This window comes from Diceros bicornis, chromosome 9 (assembly GCF_020826845.1).
Source record: "Diceros bicornis minor isolate mBicDic1 chromosome 9, mDicBic1.mat.cur, whole genome shotgun sequence".
Taxonomy (NCBI): Eukaryota; Metazoa; Chordata; class Mammalia; order Perissodactyla; family Rhinocerotidae; genus Diceros; species Diceros bicornis.
In genome coordinates, this window is record NC_080748.1 from 76,193,074 (window position 1) to 76,212,385 (window position 19,312).

At 35.2% G+C, this 19,312-nt stretch overlaps 1 protein-coding gene across 2 annotated transcripts in view; it reads left to right on the forward strand.

Moving 5' to 3' along the window:
- PCCA (propionyl-CoA carboxylase subunit alpha) overlaps nt 1–19,312 on the forward strand; it is a 415,707-nt gene that overhangs the window by 271,924 nt on the left and 124,471 nt on the right. For both annotated transcript variants that reach the window (XM_058548431.1, XM_058548432.1), the window contains exon 19: nt 270–372. In XM_058548431.1, coding sequence (XP_058404414.1) covers nt 270–372 — 103 coding nt within the window. The remainder of the gene's footprint in view (nt 1–269; nt 373–19,312) is intronic.

Consider the following 19,312-nt stretch of genomic DNA (forward strand, 5'->3'; position numbering starts at 1 on the left):
CAAATTCATAGACTAGTTGAGGGTACCACAGTTATCTCTGAATGACCGCTGTTGTCTTGGGAGTGTCTCCGTTTTTTGTTTGTTTGTTGTTAACCTCTCTAGTTTAAATCCAAGAGCTTTTTCCCAAGAATAGAAGCTTTTTAAATAAAATGTTCTGAAATATAGCCTTTGGCAGTTTTACCCTGCACACTTAATGTCAGAGGAAAATCAGTTTACTGAAAGAGAATAATATAAAATTATTAACTGTTTTTCTTTTCTTTCTACTTCAGAGTGCCTATTATTAAACCACAAGTGGCCAACTGGGAGCTCTCAATAAAATTGCACGATGAAGTTCATACTGTTGTAGCATCAAACAGTGGGCCAATGTTCTCTGTGAGTTTTTCTTTGTTTTTTTTTTTTTTTGTAGTCTTGAAATTATCTATGAATATTTAAAACAATTTTGAACCTATTCAGTGACTCTCATCTTTTGAATCTGTAACATAGCTATGTCTCTGTTTCGTCTTCTTTAGGAAGCTGAATGTAAATGGGAATTTATATTCTCTTATGTTATTCAGGAAAGACATTCCTAGATTTAGCCACATTCTAAACCTACTTCCTGATACCTGGATCATTTTTCTGTTGTTGAGAAATAATACTTTTGCCTTTGTTATAGAGAAGAGCATCATTAATTATAATTCCAAACATATGATAGCTGTAGTAGGTAACCATTCTTTTGAAACAAGTAATCTGAAGCCTCATATAACATTTTTTTGAGATTTCATGTTGTGAGACATTCTTGAGGCTAAATTTACCTTACGGTGACATTCCTTTTGTTTTGAAAAACTTAAACCCCTTGGATAGTATCCATGACAGACCTGCTTTAGTTTAATTCTGGTCTATACTGAACAATGTTACAATAAGATTTAGTGTTTGTACTGTGGTATGAATGATATGTTTAAATTCTGTGATTTGAGATTGCCAGAAAAATACCATGAAGAGTTACTATTTTAACTTGTGTCTTTTAACTTTCAACATGAACCCACGGAACCTGCTATATAGTTAGTATAATGAATATTATCTTAATCTACATCTCTCTTCTTGTGGCTACGTTGCATTGAAATGTCATTTTGCTTTGGGGAAGAAATGACTTCTTATCAAACGATTTAAACAGGACATGAAAATCAAAATAATATAATGTCACTGAAATAAGACCTGGTGAGGCCTGAGGTGTATGGCAGTTTCTTGATCCCAGCTAGAAATACCACAAGTCAAGAATTAGTGAGAATTCATTTATTCAACAAATACTTACTATGTGCCTAATGTGTGCTAGGTAAGTGCTAGGCTGCTACACCGGAGAAGCTGACATTTTTCTGTGGTAGTCAGAGTCACAAGTAAATGGGATTAATCCATGGATTAAGGATAGTCTCTTTGGTTGTGTTTAAATTTTGTGATTTGTTCTATATGCCAAAATTGTCAAAGCATTCGTTACTAAAAGATATTTCATTCAACTCTCTTAAGATGAAAGCTACGATGGAGTTAAACAATTGTCTTATGATATATTTTGTGATTAATTTAGGTGATTCTTTTCGTTCTTCCTTTCTATATGATCGTTTAAAAAAATAGCTTTGTAAGTAGACACTTAACTGTACATCACATTGAGTAGCAAATTATATGTATTGAGTAGTAAAGAGTATTAATATTATAATGTAGCATTTTCCTGGGGGAAGGTTAACTTTACAAAAATGTAGACTTTAGCATAATTTTCAGTTCTGTACTGAGTTACCACTGAAGTGTTACTATTAGTCTGATACTCTAATACAGTGTTTTTCTAAGCATTACTTTAATAAGAAAACAGCCCAGATTACTTCTTAGAGCTGTTATTTCTTTGTGCTTGTTTTAGATTCCATGTTAGAAAACTAGAGACCATTGGCCTAGCAGTTCAAGTGGTGTCTTTTGAATTTTTCCTGTGGAGTTATCTCCTGTTTCACTTTTTAGCTCCTGAGGAAAGTAAAGCTATTTAAAAAACATATCAAAATTAATGCATTAAAAATTTCCCTGGAAAATATTCACCTTGATATATAGTATCAAAAACTACTTCCCATATTTATTGGCTTAGCTATTATCTGAAGCATCAAGCCTAATGAGAAGCGAGTACTCCTGATAGTATATCCCTTTTTCCTAAGCAGATATGGATTGAGCTTCATTTGACATCAGTATTGTGAAAGGAGTCAAGTTGAATAGTGTGGACTAAGTAAAGGCTCATTGGTATGAAGATTTTAATAGTGTGGAACCCTGCTTTTAGGATCTTAGAGAGGAGACCTGTGACTATATACTTGGTTTTCTAGATCACTCAGTGCCACATCAAGAAAAACTTAATTAGCCTAGAGGTGACAGTCTAGGCTAGTGACCCTAGAAGTAATATAGGCAAGGTCATATTTGTTTAGCCCATAGTAGTGCTTCATATACTCCATGTTTTCGGAGTTCTTTTATTTAATTTAAAAAAATTTAAATTATAAGATATTTCAAATGTACAAATCTATAAAGGTCTCCTATGAAAAAAGAAAAATTTCATAGATACAGCTAAATCCCTCCTTTATATCATCCCATTCTGCCCTCTCCTCCCCAGAAGTGACAGTTATCCTGAACGTGCTGCGTGTCCTTCTTGTACATGTTGTTACGCTTTCAATGTGTATGTATGTACCATAATAACAGTGAAAAAGAAAGTTGTGAAGATATAAATATTTAGTGATACTTTTTATGTAAGATTTGAACATACACAAAGCAAAAACAATTCCATTTACAACAGCATCAAAAAGAATAAGATACTTAGGAATAAACTTAGCCATGGAGCAGAAAGACTTGTATGCTGGAAACTACAAAACATTGCTGAAAGAAATTAAAGACAACACAAATAAATGGAAAACCATAATGTTCATGGATTAGAAGACTTAATGTTGTTAGGATGTCGGTACTACCCAAAGTGATCTATAGATTCAATAAAATCCTTGTCAAAATCCCAACTGATTTTTTGCAGAAATAGAAAAATCCATCCTAAAATTCATATGGAATCTCAAGGGACTCCAAATAGCCAAAACAATTTTGAAAAAGAAGAACAAAGTTGGAGAGCTCACACTTCCTGATTTCAAGACTTACTACAAAACTACAGTAATCAAAACAGTATACTGACATAAAGCAGACACATAGACCAATGGAACAGAGACCCAGAAATAAACCCTTGAATATATGGTCAAATGATTTTTGACAGGAGTGCCAAGACCATTCAATGGGGAAAGGTCAGTCTTTTCAACAAATAGTACTGGGAAAATTAGATATCCCCATGCAAAAGAATGAACTTGAACCCTTACCTTACACCATATACAAAATTAACTCAAAATGTATCAAAAACCTAAATGTAAGAGCTAAAGCTATAAAACTCTTAGAAGAAAACACAAGGGAAAAGCCTCATGACATAGGATTTGATGATAATTTCTTAGATATGACATGAAAATCACAGGCAACAAAAGAAAAAATAGATAGACTACATCAAAATTTAAAACTGATGCATTAAAGGGTGCAATCAACAGAGTGAAAAGGCAATCTATAGAATAGGAGAAAATATTTGTATATATCTGACAAGGAATTATTATCCAGAATATATAAAGAATTCTAACAACTCAAGAGGGAAAAAAACCCCCAAAAACAACCCAATTTAAAAATGGGCAAAGGACTTGAATAGACATTTCTCTAAAGAATATATATGAAAGGCCAATAAGCACCTGAAGAGATGCTCACCATCACTAATTATTAGGGAAACGCAAATCAAAACCACAATTGGACACCACCTCACAGCCCTTAGGATAGCTACTACCAAAAAACTGCAGAAAATAGTAAGTTTTGGCTAGGATGTGGAGAAATTAGAACCCTCGTGCACTGTTGGTTGGAGCATAAAATGGTGTAACTGTTGTGGAAAACACTGTGGTGGTTCCTCAAAAAATTAAAAGTAGAATTACCATGTGATCCAGCAATACCACTACTGGGTATCTATCCAAAAAAATTGAAGGCAGGGTCTTGAAGAGATAATTGTGCACCTGTGTTCAGCAGCGTTATTCACAATAGCAAAGAGGTAGAAGCAACCCAGATGTCCATTGATAGATGAATGGCTAAACAAAATGTAGTCTATACATATGATGAAATATTATTCAGCCTTAAAAAGGAAGAAAATTCTGACACATGCGACAACATGGATGAACCTTGAGCACATTATGCATGAAAGGACAAATACTGTATGATTCTAAATCATGCAGTCTCAGAGTAGTCAAATTCATAGACAGAAAGTAGAGTGGTGGTTGCCAGGGGCTAGGAGGAGTGGGGAATGGGAGTTATTGTGTAAAGGATATAGAGTTTTAGTTTTGCAAGATGAAAGGAGTTGTGGAGATGGATGGTTATGGTAGCACAAAAATGTGTATTTAATACTGCTGACCTGTACACTTAAAAATGGTTGAGATGGTAAATTTTATGTTATGTAAAAATTTAAAAAATACACAAACTAATACAAATTAGCATTTTTAGTGAAAAATTTAAAAGTAGGGAGGATGGAAATTTTGGGGAATGAAGAAATCATGATAGAAGTAAAAACTAAGTGAAGAAGCAGTAGAAGTAAAATATTTTATGTGTTTTACGTCTTTATTCTGAATCAGGTGTCAGAGTGATCAGCAGAATTAATTAAGAAGTATAAAACATACTAAATACCAAGTTGAAATATTATTTAGCTTATTAAGATGATAAACTTGAGTATCAAAAACAAACTGGGGACCGGCCCTGTGGCATAGCGGTTAAGTGCACACGCTCCGCTGCTGGCAGCCTGGGTTCGGATCCTGGGCGCACACCCATGCACGGCTTGTCAGGCTGTGCTGTGGCGGCGTCCCATATAAAGTGGAGGAAGATGGGCACAGATGTTAGCCCAGGGCCAGTCTTCCTCAGCAAAAAGAGGAGGATTGGCATGGATGTTAGCTCAGGGCTGATCTTCCTCACAAAAGAAAAAAAAAACCAAACTGATTTTTGATTTTTATTTATATTTTCATGATTCCCTTCTGGATTCCCAAGATGTTTTCCATTTCTCTTTTATTCTGTGTAACACAAAATTAGTCAAAATAGTTCATGATAAAGGAAAAGATTAATGTGGTTGTCTTAAAGATGGTGAAGGACTAAATTTGTATTGAAGATAATTCACTTTGAAGAAAAATGTCAGAGTACTCCTGATGGGAAGAAAATTAGTAGGAATTTGGCCTTCCCAAAGATGGAAAAATGAGCACTGTACATGCACTTAAAAAATTTTTTTCCTGATGTTTCATTAACTACTAATAAAGTAGAAGAAAGTTATATATGATTCTATATATTGAATTGGGTATCCTTTGTTACAGTGAGCTACTGATAGAAATTTTTCTAAAGATCTTGTAAACTACTTCTTAAGAATAACCAGAATCCTTAGACTACTGAATTTTGGCATACCAATGTAATTTTTGTGCTAATGATTAAACAGAAAAATCTAAATGATCAAAAGGAATGTTTAGTATGGTCAAGGAAAATAATATTTTTTTCAATTTTCTTTAAACTCTTTTCAGTTCATTTTCTTAAATGAAATTTTATTTTTTTGCTTCTTCTAGAAAGATCAAAACCTTACATTTTGATAGGCATAAAACTTTGCTGCAGTTTTAAATTACAGTCAGAATCCTTTGGTTATTCCAATTTCAAGTAAGTTATGTATTGATAAAATTTATATTAAAAGTTAAATGGCAGAGATCCACTTCTGGAACAGCAGGTCTATGCAGGAACCCAACTATAATTGGTGAAAATTATAAAAATCTCTACTTGCAGATGACATCTTGTTGTATGTAGAAAATCTTAAGAAATCCCTTAAGAAATTATTGCACATTAAAAACAAGTTCAACAAGGGTGCAGGATACAAAATAAATATATAAAAATCAGTTGTATTTCCACTCACTTGCAGTGAACAATCCAAAAATAAAAATTTGAAAACAATTCCTTTAACAAGAGCATCAAAAGAATAAAATACTTGGGAGTAAATTTAACAAAAAAAGTGTAAGTGTAAGAAAAGTTATACTGTGAAAACTACAAATTATTGAAAAGGAAATTAAAATCCAAATAAAAGAAAGCATTTCATATTCATGAATTGAAAAACTTAATATTGTTAAAATGACAGTACTTCCCAAAATGGTCTACATGGTCAATACAGTTCCTATCAGAATCCAAGCTTTATTTTCGTCAGAAATTGACAAACTGATACTAAAATTCATATTGAAACTTAAGGGACTCAGAATAGCCAAAACAATGTTGAAAAAAAGAACTGAGTTGGAGAACTCACAGTTCCCCCTTTCAAAACTTACTACAAAAGTGTCTTGTAATCAAGACAATATAGTACTTGCATAAAGATAACCATATAGATCAGTAGAATAGAATTGAGAATCCAGAAATAAACTCATATATGTATGGTCAAGTGATTTTTGACAAAGCTGCCAAAATAATTCAGTGAGGGAAAGAATAGGCTTTTCAACAAATGGTGCTAGAACAAGTGGGTATCCACATGTAGAAGAATGAAGTTGGATCCCTACTTCATATTGAGTTAATATACCAAAATTAACCTAAAATGGATAAAAGATTTAAATGTAAGATATAAAACAATATAACTGTTAGAAGAAAACATATGGGTATGTCTTTGTGACCTTGCATGTGGAGTAGTTTCTTAGATATGACACCAAAAGCACAAGCAACAAAAGAAAAAAAAAGATAAATTGGTCTTTGTCAAAATTAAAAACTTTGCTACAAAGGATACTAACAAGAAATTGAACAGACAAATCACAGAATGGGAAATAAATATTTGCAAATCATGTATCCAGTAAGGCATTTATATTTAAAATACGTAAAGAAAACTTACAACTTAATAAGAAAAAGACAACCCAATATAAGAATGGGCAAAGGATCAGACGTTTCCTGAAAGAATATATGCAGTTGCCAGTAAGCACATGTAAAGATATTCAGTGTTATTAGTCATTAGGGAAATGCAAATCAAAACCATAATGACATAGCACCTCATACCCACTGGGTGGCTATAATAAAAAAGTCAGATGTTAGCAAATGTTGCTGAAAAGGTAGAGAAATGGAAACCCTGATACACTGTTGGTGGGAATGTAAAATGGTTCAGCTGCTTTGGAAAAGTCTGGCATTTCCTCAAAAGGTTAAACATCTGGGTTATCCAGAGCCTTGACTCAGTTCTATCATGAGTATTTAATCATGAATATTTAAATAAGTATATTTAGATTTATTTATATCCTTGTTACTATAGTGGATGTATTCTACCTTCCAAATAATATTGCAAATGATAATTTTTCAAAATTACATACCTTTACTTTTTAAATATGTAAATTTAAGGTCTTTTCTTTTCTTCTTTTTAAACAAGATTAAAATCACCAACACTAGGGCTGGCCCCGTGGCTTAGCGGTTGGGTGCGCGTGCTCCAGTGCTGGCAGCCTGGGTTTGGATCCCGGGCGTGCACCAACGCACCGCTTCTCTGGCCATGCTGAGGCCGCGTCCCACATACAGCAACTAGAAGGATGTGCAGCTATGACATACAACTATCTACTGGGGCTTTGGGGGAAAAAATAAATAAATAAATAAATAAATAAATAAAATTATTAAAAAAAAAAATCACCAACACTAATCGCGGATAACCATGTGCTTCACGTTGTTGGGAAGGCAACTGCCACTTAGTAGATGCCCCAAAATATTAGTTCCCCTCTCTTTCCTCTCTTGAAAGTAAGAAAATGTTAATGAAGTCGTATCTCTGGGCTAGATGTCAGCGACTCAAAAATGAGTTAAATAGGAATATATATTCATTTACCCTTTCTGCAAAATAATTTGGTAACATTCATCAAAGACCTTTAAAAACATTCATGTTTTTTGGTCCACTAAATCCACTTCTAGAATCCATCCCAAGGAAGCAATGAAAAATTGCTAATATGAACATGATATTGTATTGAAAAAAAAATTAAAGGCAGTATGCCTTGGAGATATCCTAGTAAACAGTCTCTGCTTGTGGTAAAAGGAAGGCAGACATGGAAGTAATTAAAATACGGCGATAAATGCCTTAATAGAGGTACCTTCAACTAATTAAATCCCTGAGAAAGACAGAAGAAAGCACTCAACTGCCTGAGGGAAAGGAAAGATTTAGGGGAAGATGAAGAGTTCTACTTGGCAGAGATGACTGATGAGTACCAATTTAGAACATGATTTACATGTAACTGCGACTTGCTGCAAAATGATAGTATAAATAGGTGAGGAAAAACATTGGGACCAGGTGAGACAGGCATCTTGGTGGGCTAGATGAGGCCCTAGGTTAAACAAGCCAGAACCAGTCAGTTAACTGGTCATGCGTCCCAAGGTCCAGTCCCCAGCCATGACGCCTGGGGATTGGACCTTGGGGATCCCCTGGGGATCTAGAATCCCATAAAGAATCCCCTTCAGCGCAGGTCGAGGCTGCTCTCTCTGCTTTCTGAGACAGCCTAGGCTCTCTGTAGCCTGTCCCTTTCCCTTACCTAAGTCTTGCTTAATTGCTTAATAAAAAGCTGTTTTTGTACTTTATTCTGTGGCTCTTGCTTGAATTCTTTCCTGCAGGTCCCCAAGGACCCACTTTCTCGGGCCTGGAGCACAGGGCAAGGTACCCGGCCCGGCGACAAAGGTGGCATGGGAAAGCCAAATTTGTTGAAAAATCAGACATCTTCTATAGATAAATAACTTTAATTTCTTATTATGGAAGTGTATGCTTCCTTAATTTTATTGTTTGTTTGCCACAAACAGTAGAGTGATGAAGGGATGACCCTGTCTTGTTCTAGTTGCATTGTTGTTTTTGATACTTATTTTAGCCTATTCAAATGTATTTTCATGAAGCAGCTGATTACTGTGTTCTATTTTATTGAATATGTGCCTTGTCCCAGACACTATGGTAAGCACTTTACAAACATTCTCTCTAAATGAGATAGTAGTAAACCTGAAGGTAGGTGTTACTAGCTCCAGGTTACAGATGAGTCTGGACACTGAGGTTCAGAACCACTAACAGTAGCTGAAGTCACAGAGCTTGTGTGAGTACAGAATCTAAGATTAAACCTAGATCAGTATGATTCCAAGGCCCGTGAACTGGTACCTCTTGGTATCTCATTTTACAAAGTAGTTTTGATAGACAAAATCCTGAGAAATAGTAGCACTGTCCTGGAAAATTAGCTCTGCTAGACTGTGGATAAATCATTGTTAATACAAGGAATAATACATTTATTTTTAACCATAATAGTTTTATCTCATGATAAAAGGCATTTTCTTTGTGATATGCTGAAATTTAACACTCACGTCATACCATTAAAGGAATCATGGAAGGCATCACAAGAACATAAATAAATCACAAAAGTGTTATGTAACACACAATATTATGTACACAGTTTAAAAAGTGCACAATTAGAGATACTGGTTAAGAGCAGCTGTCAGAGAGCATTTTTAGTAGCTTCTTACCTCTTGTAGATATTAATGGGTTTTTCAGATTGGTGTTAAAATTCAAAATATTGATTTTTTAGCAGTGATTTTACAGTTTTTATCCAAATAAGTAATAATTTTTGAGAGCAATACAACATTTGAGATAGATAAGATTTTGCATCTAAAAGAGTTTGTGCTTTCATTTTGTTTTCTTAATAATGTTCGTTTTGGTTGATGTAAAATTGTCTCATCTTTAGATGCCTGTGGTGGAGGGAGGGAAATGTTTTGTAGTGTTCATATCATTGAAATTACCACCCTATATTTTTCTTCTCAAAGAAAGAATATAGTGATGAACATAAGAATAAAAAATAATAATTACATATGGATGCATAATAAGAAATAATTATATACGCATTATTTGAGGTTTTCTTTCTCTAATATAGCCAACCCTTTCCCATTTGTTCTACCATCATGTATTTTGTTCTAGATTTCTTGACTAAGGAAACGTTCCACCAGAGTTTCTTTTGATATTTAGAGAGCACTTTGAAAATGTGGTTTTAAGTAGAGCTATTTAAGTATTTTTATGTAACATTTTCATAAAGATGAAGAATTGAATGAATTTAGCATATACCAGTAAATAATCTTGTGCATGAAATAACATTTTATGTTTTCAAATGTTAGTGTAAAGAATCTTAAATAAAAGTTTGTACCTGCATTTTACACCATAATCTCTGTTCCTTTTATCATTTGTAGAGAAGTAATGCTAAATCATGTAGTTACTGGAATTTTTATAGGGACATGGTAAGAATCATGGTTCTTTTAAAGAAATAATTTTAAAATACCCTTCCTAGAAAAAAATACAATATTATTATATTTGTCCTTTTGCCTTTATGGTCAATTTTCAGAATAGATTCTTAGTCTTGAACATGAAAAAGATATCAGCAAACAAGGTCAATTCACTATTACATTTGTACCTACCGTAGACTGTTTATTAAAAAATTATCTACGGCTTAAGTGCACAGTAGGCAGATAGAAAAAGAAAAGAACATTTTTGTAGTAGAATTTTTAAATGAATACCATAGTACTCTTAGGTGCTTATAACAGAGGACTATAATCTAAAATTTTTTTTCTTTTCACAGCAATTAAAGTTATCAAGAAGCCTAACTACTTCTTGTTAGGCAATTTTTTCACTTAGACTTTTTTTTTTTTCCAGTTTTAAGAAGAATACTAAACAAAGTAGCAAAAAATATTACCCTATTCGATGAAAATATTTTCTGTTATTATGAATTTTTTCCAAAAAACATAATACCATGTAAACATGAAATTCTTTCACTTTAGCAAAAACATTTGTTTTATTGATAAAATTATTTTTCCATCTGAGAAAAAAATTACTAGGAAAATAAGTCAAGGTAATGCTTAAAAAATGTTAAATTTTTCTGCAAAAAATATAAAACCATCATAAGTAAAGCCAACAGAGAAACCAACAGACTAGAGGGAAAATTTATAGCTCATCTTAGTGACCAAAGGGAAATCTTCTTAATATATAAAGAACTCTTACAAATCAATATGAAAAAGACCAGCCACCTAGGTGAAAAATGTTCCAAGACAGTTTACAGCAAAGGAAAATAAATGGCTTCTGCACAGATGAGAAAATGTGCTAAACCACACAGAGAAATTCAAGTTAAAATTATGAGGTACCATTTTCCGCCTACATTTTGGCAAAGATAAAAAATTTGATAATTCCCTAATTTTATAAGGTGGTAGAAAAATAAGCCTACATATATTACTGGTGGGGGTATAAATTGATGCAGTCTCCATGGAGAGCAATTTGACAAAATGAGTTTATACTATAGGATATGTTCATGTAGCTGTACAAGTATGTTCATGGCAGTATTGTTTGTAATAGCAGAAGACTGGAGGTGGCTGAAATGCCCATCAAAATGGGATAATTAAATAAGTATAATACATTCATATCACTGAACTACTGTACAGCCATTATAAAGGATCTGAACATTCTGTATGAGCTGATATATTAAGTGATAAAATCAATGTACTTTCATATGTGAAAAAGAATACATATATTTGTGCTTATTATGGTATTGAATATCTTGGAAGGAGCCACAAGAAACTGATAACTGTGATTGCCTTTGAGTTGGGGAGCAGGGTCACTGACCACATGACAGAAGTGAGAGGATACATACCTTATACTAGATGTCTCTAGTACTTTTTTGAATTTTGAACTCTGTGTAATACCTATCCCCCCCACCAAAAAAAAAAAAAAACAGGTCTCAAAACTGTGCAGTGGAAGGGTCTGGAATACATGGGATCATGGAAATAATAGAATTTTAATTACCTACCAAGAAACTCCTGCAATGCCTATGCCATCCGGGGAAGTAGTCAGATGAGCAGCTGGCTCATTGAATCAAGAGCTCTGGTAGTACACATGTAAGTACACAAAGTGCAATTACTGAAACTCCTTCAGCTAGCAGTCTGAACTTGGAGGTAGTTACTGGAGATCACTTAACAGGCTATGTTAAGAGGTTGATGTAATCTGAATTAAACTAGAAAAGGCAAAGAAAGGACTGTGACATGGGTTAGAGTTAAAGGACTGAGACGTGGGTTTGTACAGCTCCTCCCACAGTCTGTCATTTTTCCTTCTTTAGGTCTGTAAACCACCCGGAGAGATTCCTATATAAAAGAGTTAGAGGGGCTGGCCTGGTGGCATGGTGGTTAAGTTTGCATGCTCTGCTTCAGTGGCCTGGGGTTTGCAGGTTCGGATCCCAGGCGCAGATCTATGCACTGCTTATCAAGCCATGCTGTGGCAGGCATCCCACATATAAGGTAGAGGAAGATGGGCATGGATGTTAACCTAGGGCCAGTCTTCCTCAGCAAAAAGAGGAGGATTGGCAACAGATGTTAGCTCAGGGCTAATCTTCCTCTCTCTCACACACACACACACACAATAAATAAATAAAAAAAATTAAAAGAGAGGTGTATGCTTTGCTGATAGCACAAGGGTAGTGAGAGCTCACTCCAAAAGTTTTGCTCAGTGTTGCAGAATTCATAGTAATTTCACTGGTCCTAAAACATCGCTGGTGGAATGGAGTTATTCTCTACTGCTCTTGGTTTAAGGAAGAAGGTCCAAAAGTAACTTGCTTTCCAATGTGATTTCTTTACCTCAAGCTAAAGAATATCCTTTCAAAGCTAACTCATCCAAATGAGCTTGATATCTGATAGGAGGGGGTCAGATAAACGAGGTGGTAGAAAGTCAAGTCTGAAGAGTAACCTTGCACAACTTGATCTGTTTACTTTTTAAATGCAGCCTTGTTCAGTGGGATATGGTACTGTACTTTTGAACCATAGGACCAAATTTTCATAAAAAGGTGAAGCTCCTGCCCATGTAATCTGGAAAATTGCTTGTCTAATTGGGTGCACAGTTGCACCTGTACCCTCTTGAATGACACAGTCATGTTGTGCTCAAGAGTCAAGTAACTTGTTATGCGACTAAATGAGAGGAAAAAAAGTTGTAAAATCCAGTTCCTTTGGAAATGAAAAAGACTAAATGGTATTGGTTGTTATCATATTAGAGTTGGCAAATGCTACAATTAAGACTTCAAGTGATTTTTAGTATTATGTCCTGGTTTTAGCCACTTTCTAAAAAATTTTATTTAGAATAAAACTTTCAATGGTGAAACCAGATATTCAGGTTGGGTTCAGTTCAATTTTATAAGCCAATATAAATAATCTATAGTAGTCTAGTAGCCTATTATGGGCACTGGTAAAATTTCTACCACAAAAATTTGTTAAAAGTTATTTCGTTCACTTTGCTATGATATTATTGGCCCCTCAAACTTATTTATAAATAAAATGAACAGAGAAGCAAACAGTTAAAGTGCCTTTGCTGAGTGATTCGACCATTAGATGAATTTTGATATATTTATAGACACTATACATTTATCATTTCAGTTGTAATATAGTTTCTTAGCTGTTTATTGAGTATTTCAAATGGCATAGTTCCTGGAGAACCAGTAGTAATTAAGAGAGATGATATCTGACTCCTCAATGAATTTGCCATTTGTTGAGGGTGACAAGGACAAAAGATGTGTCTGTCAGCTAGAACAAGTGAGTGTTGACAGGGAGAGACGGCCACTGTGGAGAACACATGGGGGAGCTCTAACCTGGGTGTGGAGGTGGTTGTGGAAGGCTTTAGGACAGGAAGAATGGCCGAACTGAGACCTAAAGAAGGCAAGTGGAAGGTGGGGTAGGGCAAGGGGTCAGAGTTTTGAAGACATATATAAAAAGTATAAAAAGAACTAAAAGATTGTATGATATATCTGAGGAAATGGAAGAATTTATATATGACTGGAGCATGGAAAGCCTGAGGTAGGGGACCTGGTGGCAGGGAGGGAGGGTGATGAGAGGTGAGATGTGAAGGAAGAGGCCATAATGAACCAAGCAGAGACCTGACAATGTGGAAATTTGTAAGCCATGTTAAAATGGTCTGGATGTATCTGCAGAGCAGTGGAGAATCATAGAAGGCCTTCCTTTAGGAATTTGATCAGAATTGCCTGTTAGATCACTCTGCCTACATTATGGTGAATGGATTGAACGAGTAAAGGAGTGAAGAGTAGAGTGACGGAGATCTGTAAGAAGGCTACTGAAGAGTTGTAGTGCAATAGGAGATATTAGTAACCTCAACTACAATTAATATGGCAACGGGAAAAAAATGGATCAATGTGAGAGACATTTAAAATGTAGAGGCAGGGCCGGCCCCGTGGCTTAGCGGTTAAGTGCGTGCACTCCGCTGCTGGCAGCCCAGGTTCGATCCCGGGCGCGCACCGACGCACCGCTTCTCCGGCCATGCTGAGGCCGTGTCCCACATACAGCAACTAGAAGGATGTGCAGCTATGACCTACAACTATCTGCTGGGGCTTTGGGGGAAAAAATAAATAAATAAAATTATTAAAAAAAAAATAAAATGTAGAGGCAGCTACACATGGAGAATGATGAGAAAACCAGCATTTATTGAATAGTAATAGTATTAGCTAATATATATTGCACATTTAATATATGTCAAGCACTGTGCTAAGAGATTCACAAGCAATATGTGATTTAGTAACAGGTATAGCCATTATATACAGAGTATACTGCATGCCAAGTGCTACCCTGAGTGCTTCACGTGCATAGTCTACTTTAATCTCGACACCAACCCTAGAAGGCACAAGTACTATTGTTATTTCTGTTTTAAGTATAAGGAAACTGAAGCACAGAGAGGTTAAGTATTTTTCCTAAAGCCACACAACTAGTGGTAGAGCGAGGATTCTGATCCAGGAATGTGATTCCAGTGCCTGAGCTGGCACTTGTGCACGATAAGCTGTCTCACAACAACCCTATGGTTTAGTGTGAGGGTGGAAGGAGAGAGGGGTTAAGGATTATGCCTACCTGGGTCGCTAATTAGATGATTTGTGCTGTTTGCTGAAATGTGTACAGAGGAATTTAGGAGATAGGACAATAATTTGAGTTTTGGACGTGTTGTTGAAGGTATACAAGTGCAGATATTTACTAGGTCATTGTGTTAAGATTCTGTGGCTCAAGAAAGTGTGGAAAGAAGGTGAAAAAGTTGATGCCAGTGAATATTATTAAGAGGTCACAAAAAGAAAGAAAAGATTGAGGTGTGTCTATTGCATTTAGCAGAAATAGTTGACCATGGAGAGAGCAATTTCAGTGGTATAATGGGGAGAAATCAAATTGTAGTGAGTTGAGACGTGTGGGCAAGTGGAGTGAACACCTCTCCTGAGAAAAGGAAGGAGGTGAGCGTGGTGGTTGAAGGGAGTCATAGTGTTGAGGGAGGATTTGCTTGTTACAGGTGGAATAGTTTTGAGTATTTTTAAATACTGATGAGTAAGTGCCAGAAGAAGGAAGTGTTTGAAGACTAAGGGATGAGGAAAAAAGAGCAGAACTAAGAGAAGGGACTCTGTTCCATTTTATGTGAAGAGAAGAAGGAAAAGATGAAGATGAAGGGAAAGTTGGTGATTTATTCTCCTATGACAGCTGCTGTGTTTCCTGTGGAGTAGGAAATGGGATGGTTTGCTAAGATGGGGGAGCAGGTTGTGGCATTAGAAATCTGAGGTACATGGAATGGATTTGAAATGATTATTGTTGACATTGGGAGGGAGAATGACTTCAATACAAGAGCTAGGCAGACTGAAAGTCCATTTGAAGTTGTAGGTCAGGATTTGTAATGGCATCAATCCATGTGGTCAGATAGCGGAAGGTAGCTCCAAATGCCTGAGGCAGGGCTTGGGAGGAAAGGGGTGGGAAGTTACCAGTGATGAACATGGAGATGAGCAGTTCCTGAAAGGCCTTCTAAACCATGAGTTTTGATTTTATTCTGAGGTTGTTATTCTAGCCACCTCTTATCGGAGCAGTTTACAGAATATTATTGATTGACAGAGTTTTTTTAAGGTCTAAATTGTGTTCAAATTGATATCTTGTGAGAATTAATAGACTTTGTACTTTGATCACTGTTATGAATGAAAAAATTTGTCATATTTTTAGTAAACTCATATTTGAAATCAAATTCTTTTACTCACTAATGCTGGTAAGTTGAGAGTTTTTGGTTGTTTTGTTTTCATTGTTGTTTTTACGTAGGGAAGCAGGAACAGATTTTAGGCCTCTTAAGTGACCCCATATATTACTTGCTACCACATGACAGTGTTTATTTCCTTCATTGCACTTATCATAAACTTTAATTATCTTTATTTCTTTGCCCACTTGTTTAATTTCAGTCTCTTCACACTAAAGTATAAGCTCCTTAAGGATGAGGACCTTGTCTTGTTTATCCCTTGTACTTCTCAGGAAATATTTGTTGAGTGACGGGATGGGAAAGAAGGGAAAGAAGGAAGGAAAAGGGGAGGGAGGATCACCTACCACAGTGGGACAGACAGGAGAGTGATCTGAGTGATAATCCATTGAGAGTTTGCTTGCAGTGAGTGTGGTGTCGCACAATGGAACTTGAACACGGTGAAAAAATTTGGATTTGAACTTTTAAAAAAATCTATTTTATTCTTTTTTGTAAGTACTGTAGTCATCTATGCAACAAATAGGCTGAAGAATCTTTTCAGTTCTTTACATGTTATTAGCAGTAAAAGTCAATTTTTGTTTTGCAAACTAAGTTTTAATTGTCAAGCTTCAATCTCCCATTAGAGCTAGGAATGATCAGATCAGATGTTTTCTAAAAGATCATTTTCTAAAGGATCAATTTAATATTATTGACATTAGTTACAGATTCAAATGAATTTTAATACGTATGCCATATTTTTTTTGTTCACATAGGACTTTGATGGAAAGAAGAAAAAATCCATATTACTCATGTAATATGACTCAAAACATAGCTTCCTGTATCAGTCAGGATCAGCTAGAATATCCTACAATAACAACCACCCTAATATTGCAGGGACTTAAAACACCAAAAGTTTGTTTCTTACACATGTTAGATGTCCTTTGTGTGTCTGCTGGGGCACATCCTTACTGGAGGCTCAGGCTGCCCAGTGGCTAGTTGCCCTCACAAAGGAAAAGCAAGAGTGTGGGGAATCACGTGCTCGTGCTTAGAGCTTCAGCCTGCGTCCTTCCTTCCGCTCACAAGCCATTGGCAAAAGTAGGTCATGTGACTATGCCCCACCTTTAGGGGGTGGGAGATGCAGTCCTACTATGTGTCCACATGGAGAATAGCCCTAACTACTACCTTGCAAGATACCAGTTGGATTGAAAAACATTTATTTTTGTTAAAAAGAAAGTTGCTTACTACACCAGTAGTGTGCTTTTAAAGAAACAGAACACTTTCATGTGTAGGTTAAGTGCAGGATAAATATCCATTGCATATTCTGTTTGAAAATCTTTCCATTGAAAAAGTATATTTCTTTGAATTTTATATTTCATTAAATTTTCAATGAAGTTATTAGTAAAATTCATTTGAACTTAAGAGGTTAACTGTTCTGATAAGTGTTATATTCTAACTTTATCAACATGAGGTACGTTTTTACAGAATGTTATCTAATCATTTTTGAGGACAAATTTATGAAATTGATTTTATAAAGATTTTATAAAGATTTATAAAATCTATTTTATAAAGATTTTATAAAGATTTATAAAATTGCTAAAACGTTTTTAGGATACAGAAAGAGTTTGGTTAATATATTCTTACAATACTTCAAATTTCCTCAGAGCCTTAGGAAAAGATAAAGTAAAATGTTAATATGAAGAGGTTTTATTGTTTTTTTAAGCAACAACAACAAAAGAAATTTAAAAGGCGTTAACTCTCCACCAAGAAGAACATGATTTCAGTCTCTTAAAGGACAAATTTAGTGGGCCGGCCCCGTGGCTTAGCGCTTAAGTGCATGCGCTCTACTACTGGCGGCCCGGGTTCGGATCCCAGGCATGCATGGACGCACTGCTTGTCCGGCCATGCTGAGGTGGCATCCCACATACAGCAACTAGAAGGATGTGCAACTATGACCTACAACTATCTACTGGGGCTTTGGGGAGAAAAAGAGAAAGAAAAAAAAAAAGGGAGGAGGATTGGCAATAGATGTTAGCTCAGGGCTGGTCTTCCTCAGCAAGAAAAAAAGAGGAGGATTGGCATGGATGTTAGCTCAGGGCTGATCTTCCTCACAAAAAAAAAAAACAAATAAAGGACAAATTTAGCCAGGCTCTGTGGTGCAATGGATAGCGTGTTGGACTTCTAGATAAAAGGCAAATTTAGGTAACATAGTCCAACTGATTAGTTTCAACTGTGCGATAGAAAAAGATAACCATTAAAGCAAACTCAAAGTAATATTATATTTGATCATAGATAAAAGTCAACACCTTGAATGATACCAAGAAATTAATCAACAGTGGAAACTACAGGTGTAATGGCTTCATGTGAGAAAAATGAAATAGTGTTAATATGGCATATTATTGCAACAGGAGGACAACTGGCCGATTCAAGCATGTCACTGGCCTACCTAAATTCTGTAGCCTATTGAGTGATATTCCCAAGCTTCTAATAACTCTTACAACTGTTCTTGTTTATGCATTGTGTATATTTCATTAATTTTGTTATAAATGATTCATAACATTGATATTGAGTACATTTTAAAGCTATGCAATCCACATATGTTACTACATTGTATCCTGCTTTATTGTTTTGAATTTAGTAAGGCATTTTAAATTTGATTTTTCTTAATCTACTCTAATTTTTATACTTTCTTAATATTTCTAGCACTATAATTGGTACTCATAAATTAAATGTATACTTTTTCTGTAACTGACATTTTAAAATCTGGGATCAGCCCCATTTGTGGGTAATTCCTATTCCTGAATGTGAATTCTTTTATATACAATTCCAGACGATATTTTAAAATAGATAATAATACCAGTTTTTAGAGAAAAAAGGTCTATTTTTTTTTCTTTAATAGTTTTTCCTCTGTCAGTAATATAGCAATGTGTATTTGTTTCCTGGAATTTATTCCCTGCTATGAAGTTTTCTCTGAACTAAATCTTGTTGTTGAAGTTAATTTACTAAACTGCCCTGGTATGCCCAGAATTTTCTTGGGACAAAGAAGGTAGCAAAGAAGTGGGAGTTACTATGTTTCTGTTATGTGAATAACTATAAGTAGGATTCCAAACACAATCTATTTTGCATTTTGGTGAGTTCCTGTTTGAAGAAAAAAGTCACAGAATTTTAGAAGTTATAAGAATTTGGCTCCCCTAGGCCAGCTCCTCGTTGAGCAGTAGAGAATAAATGAGGCCTGGAAGG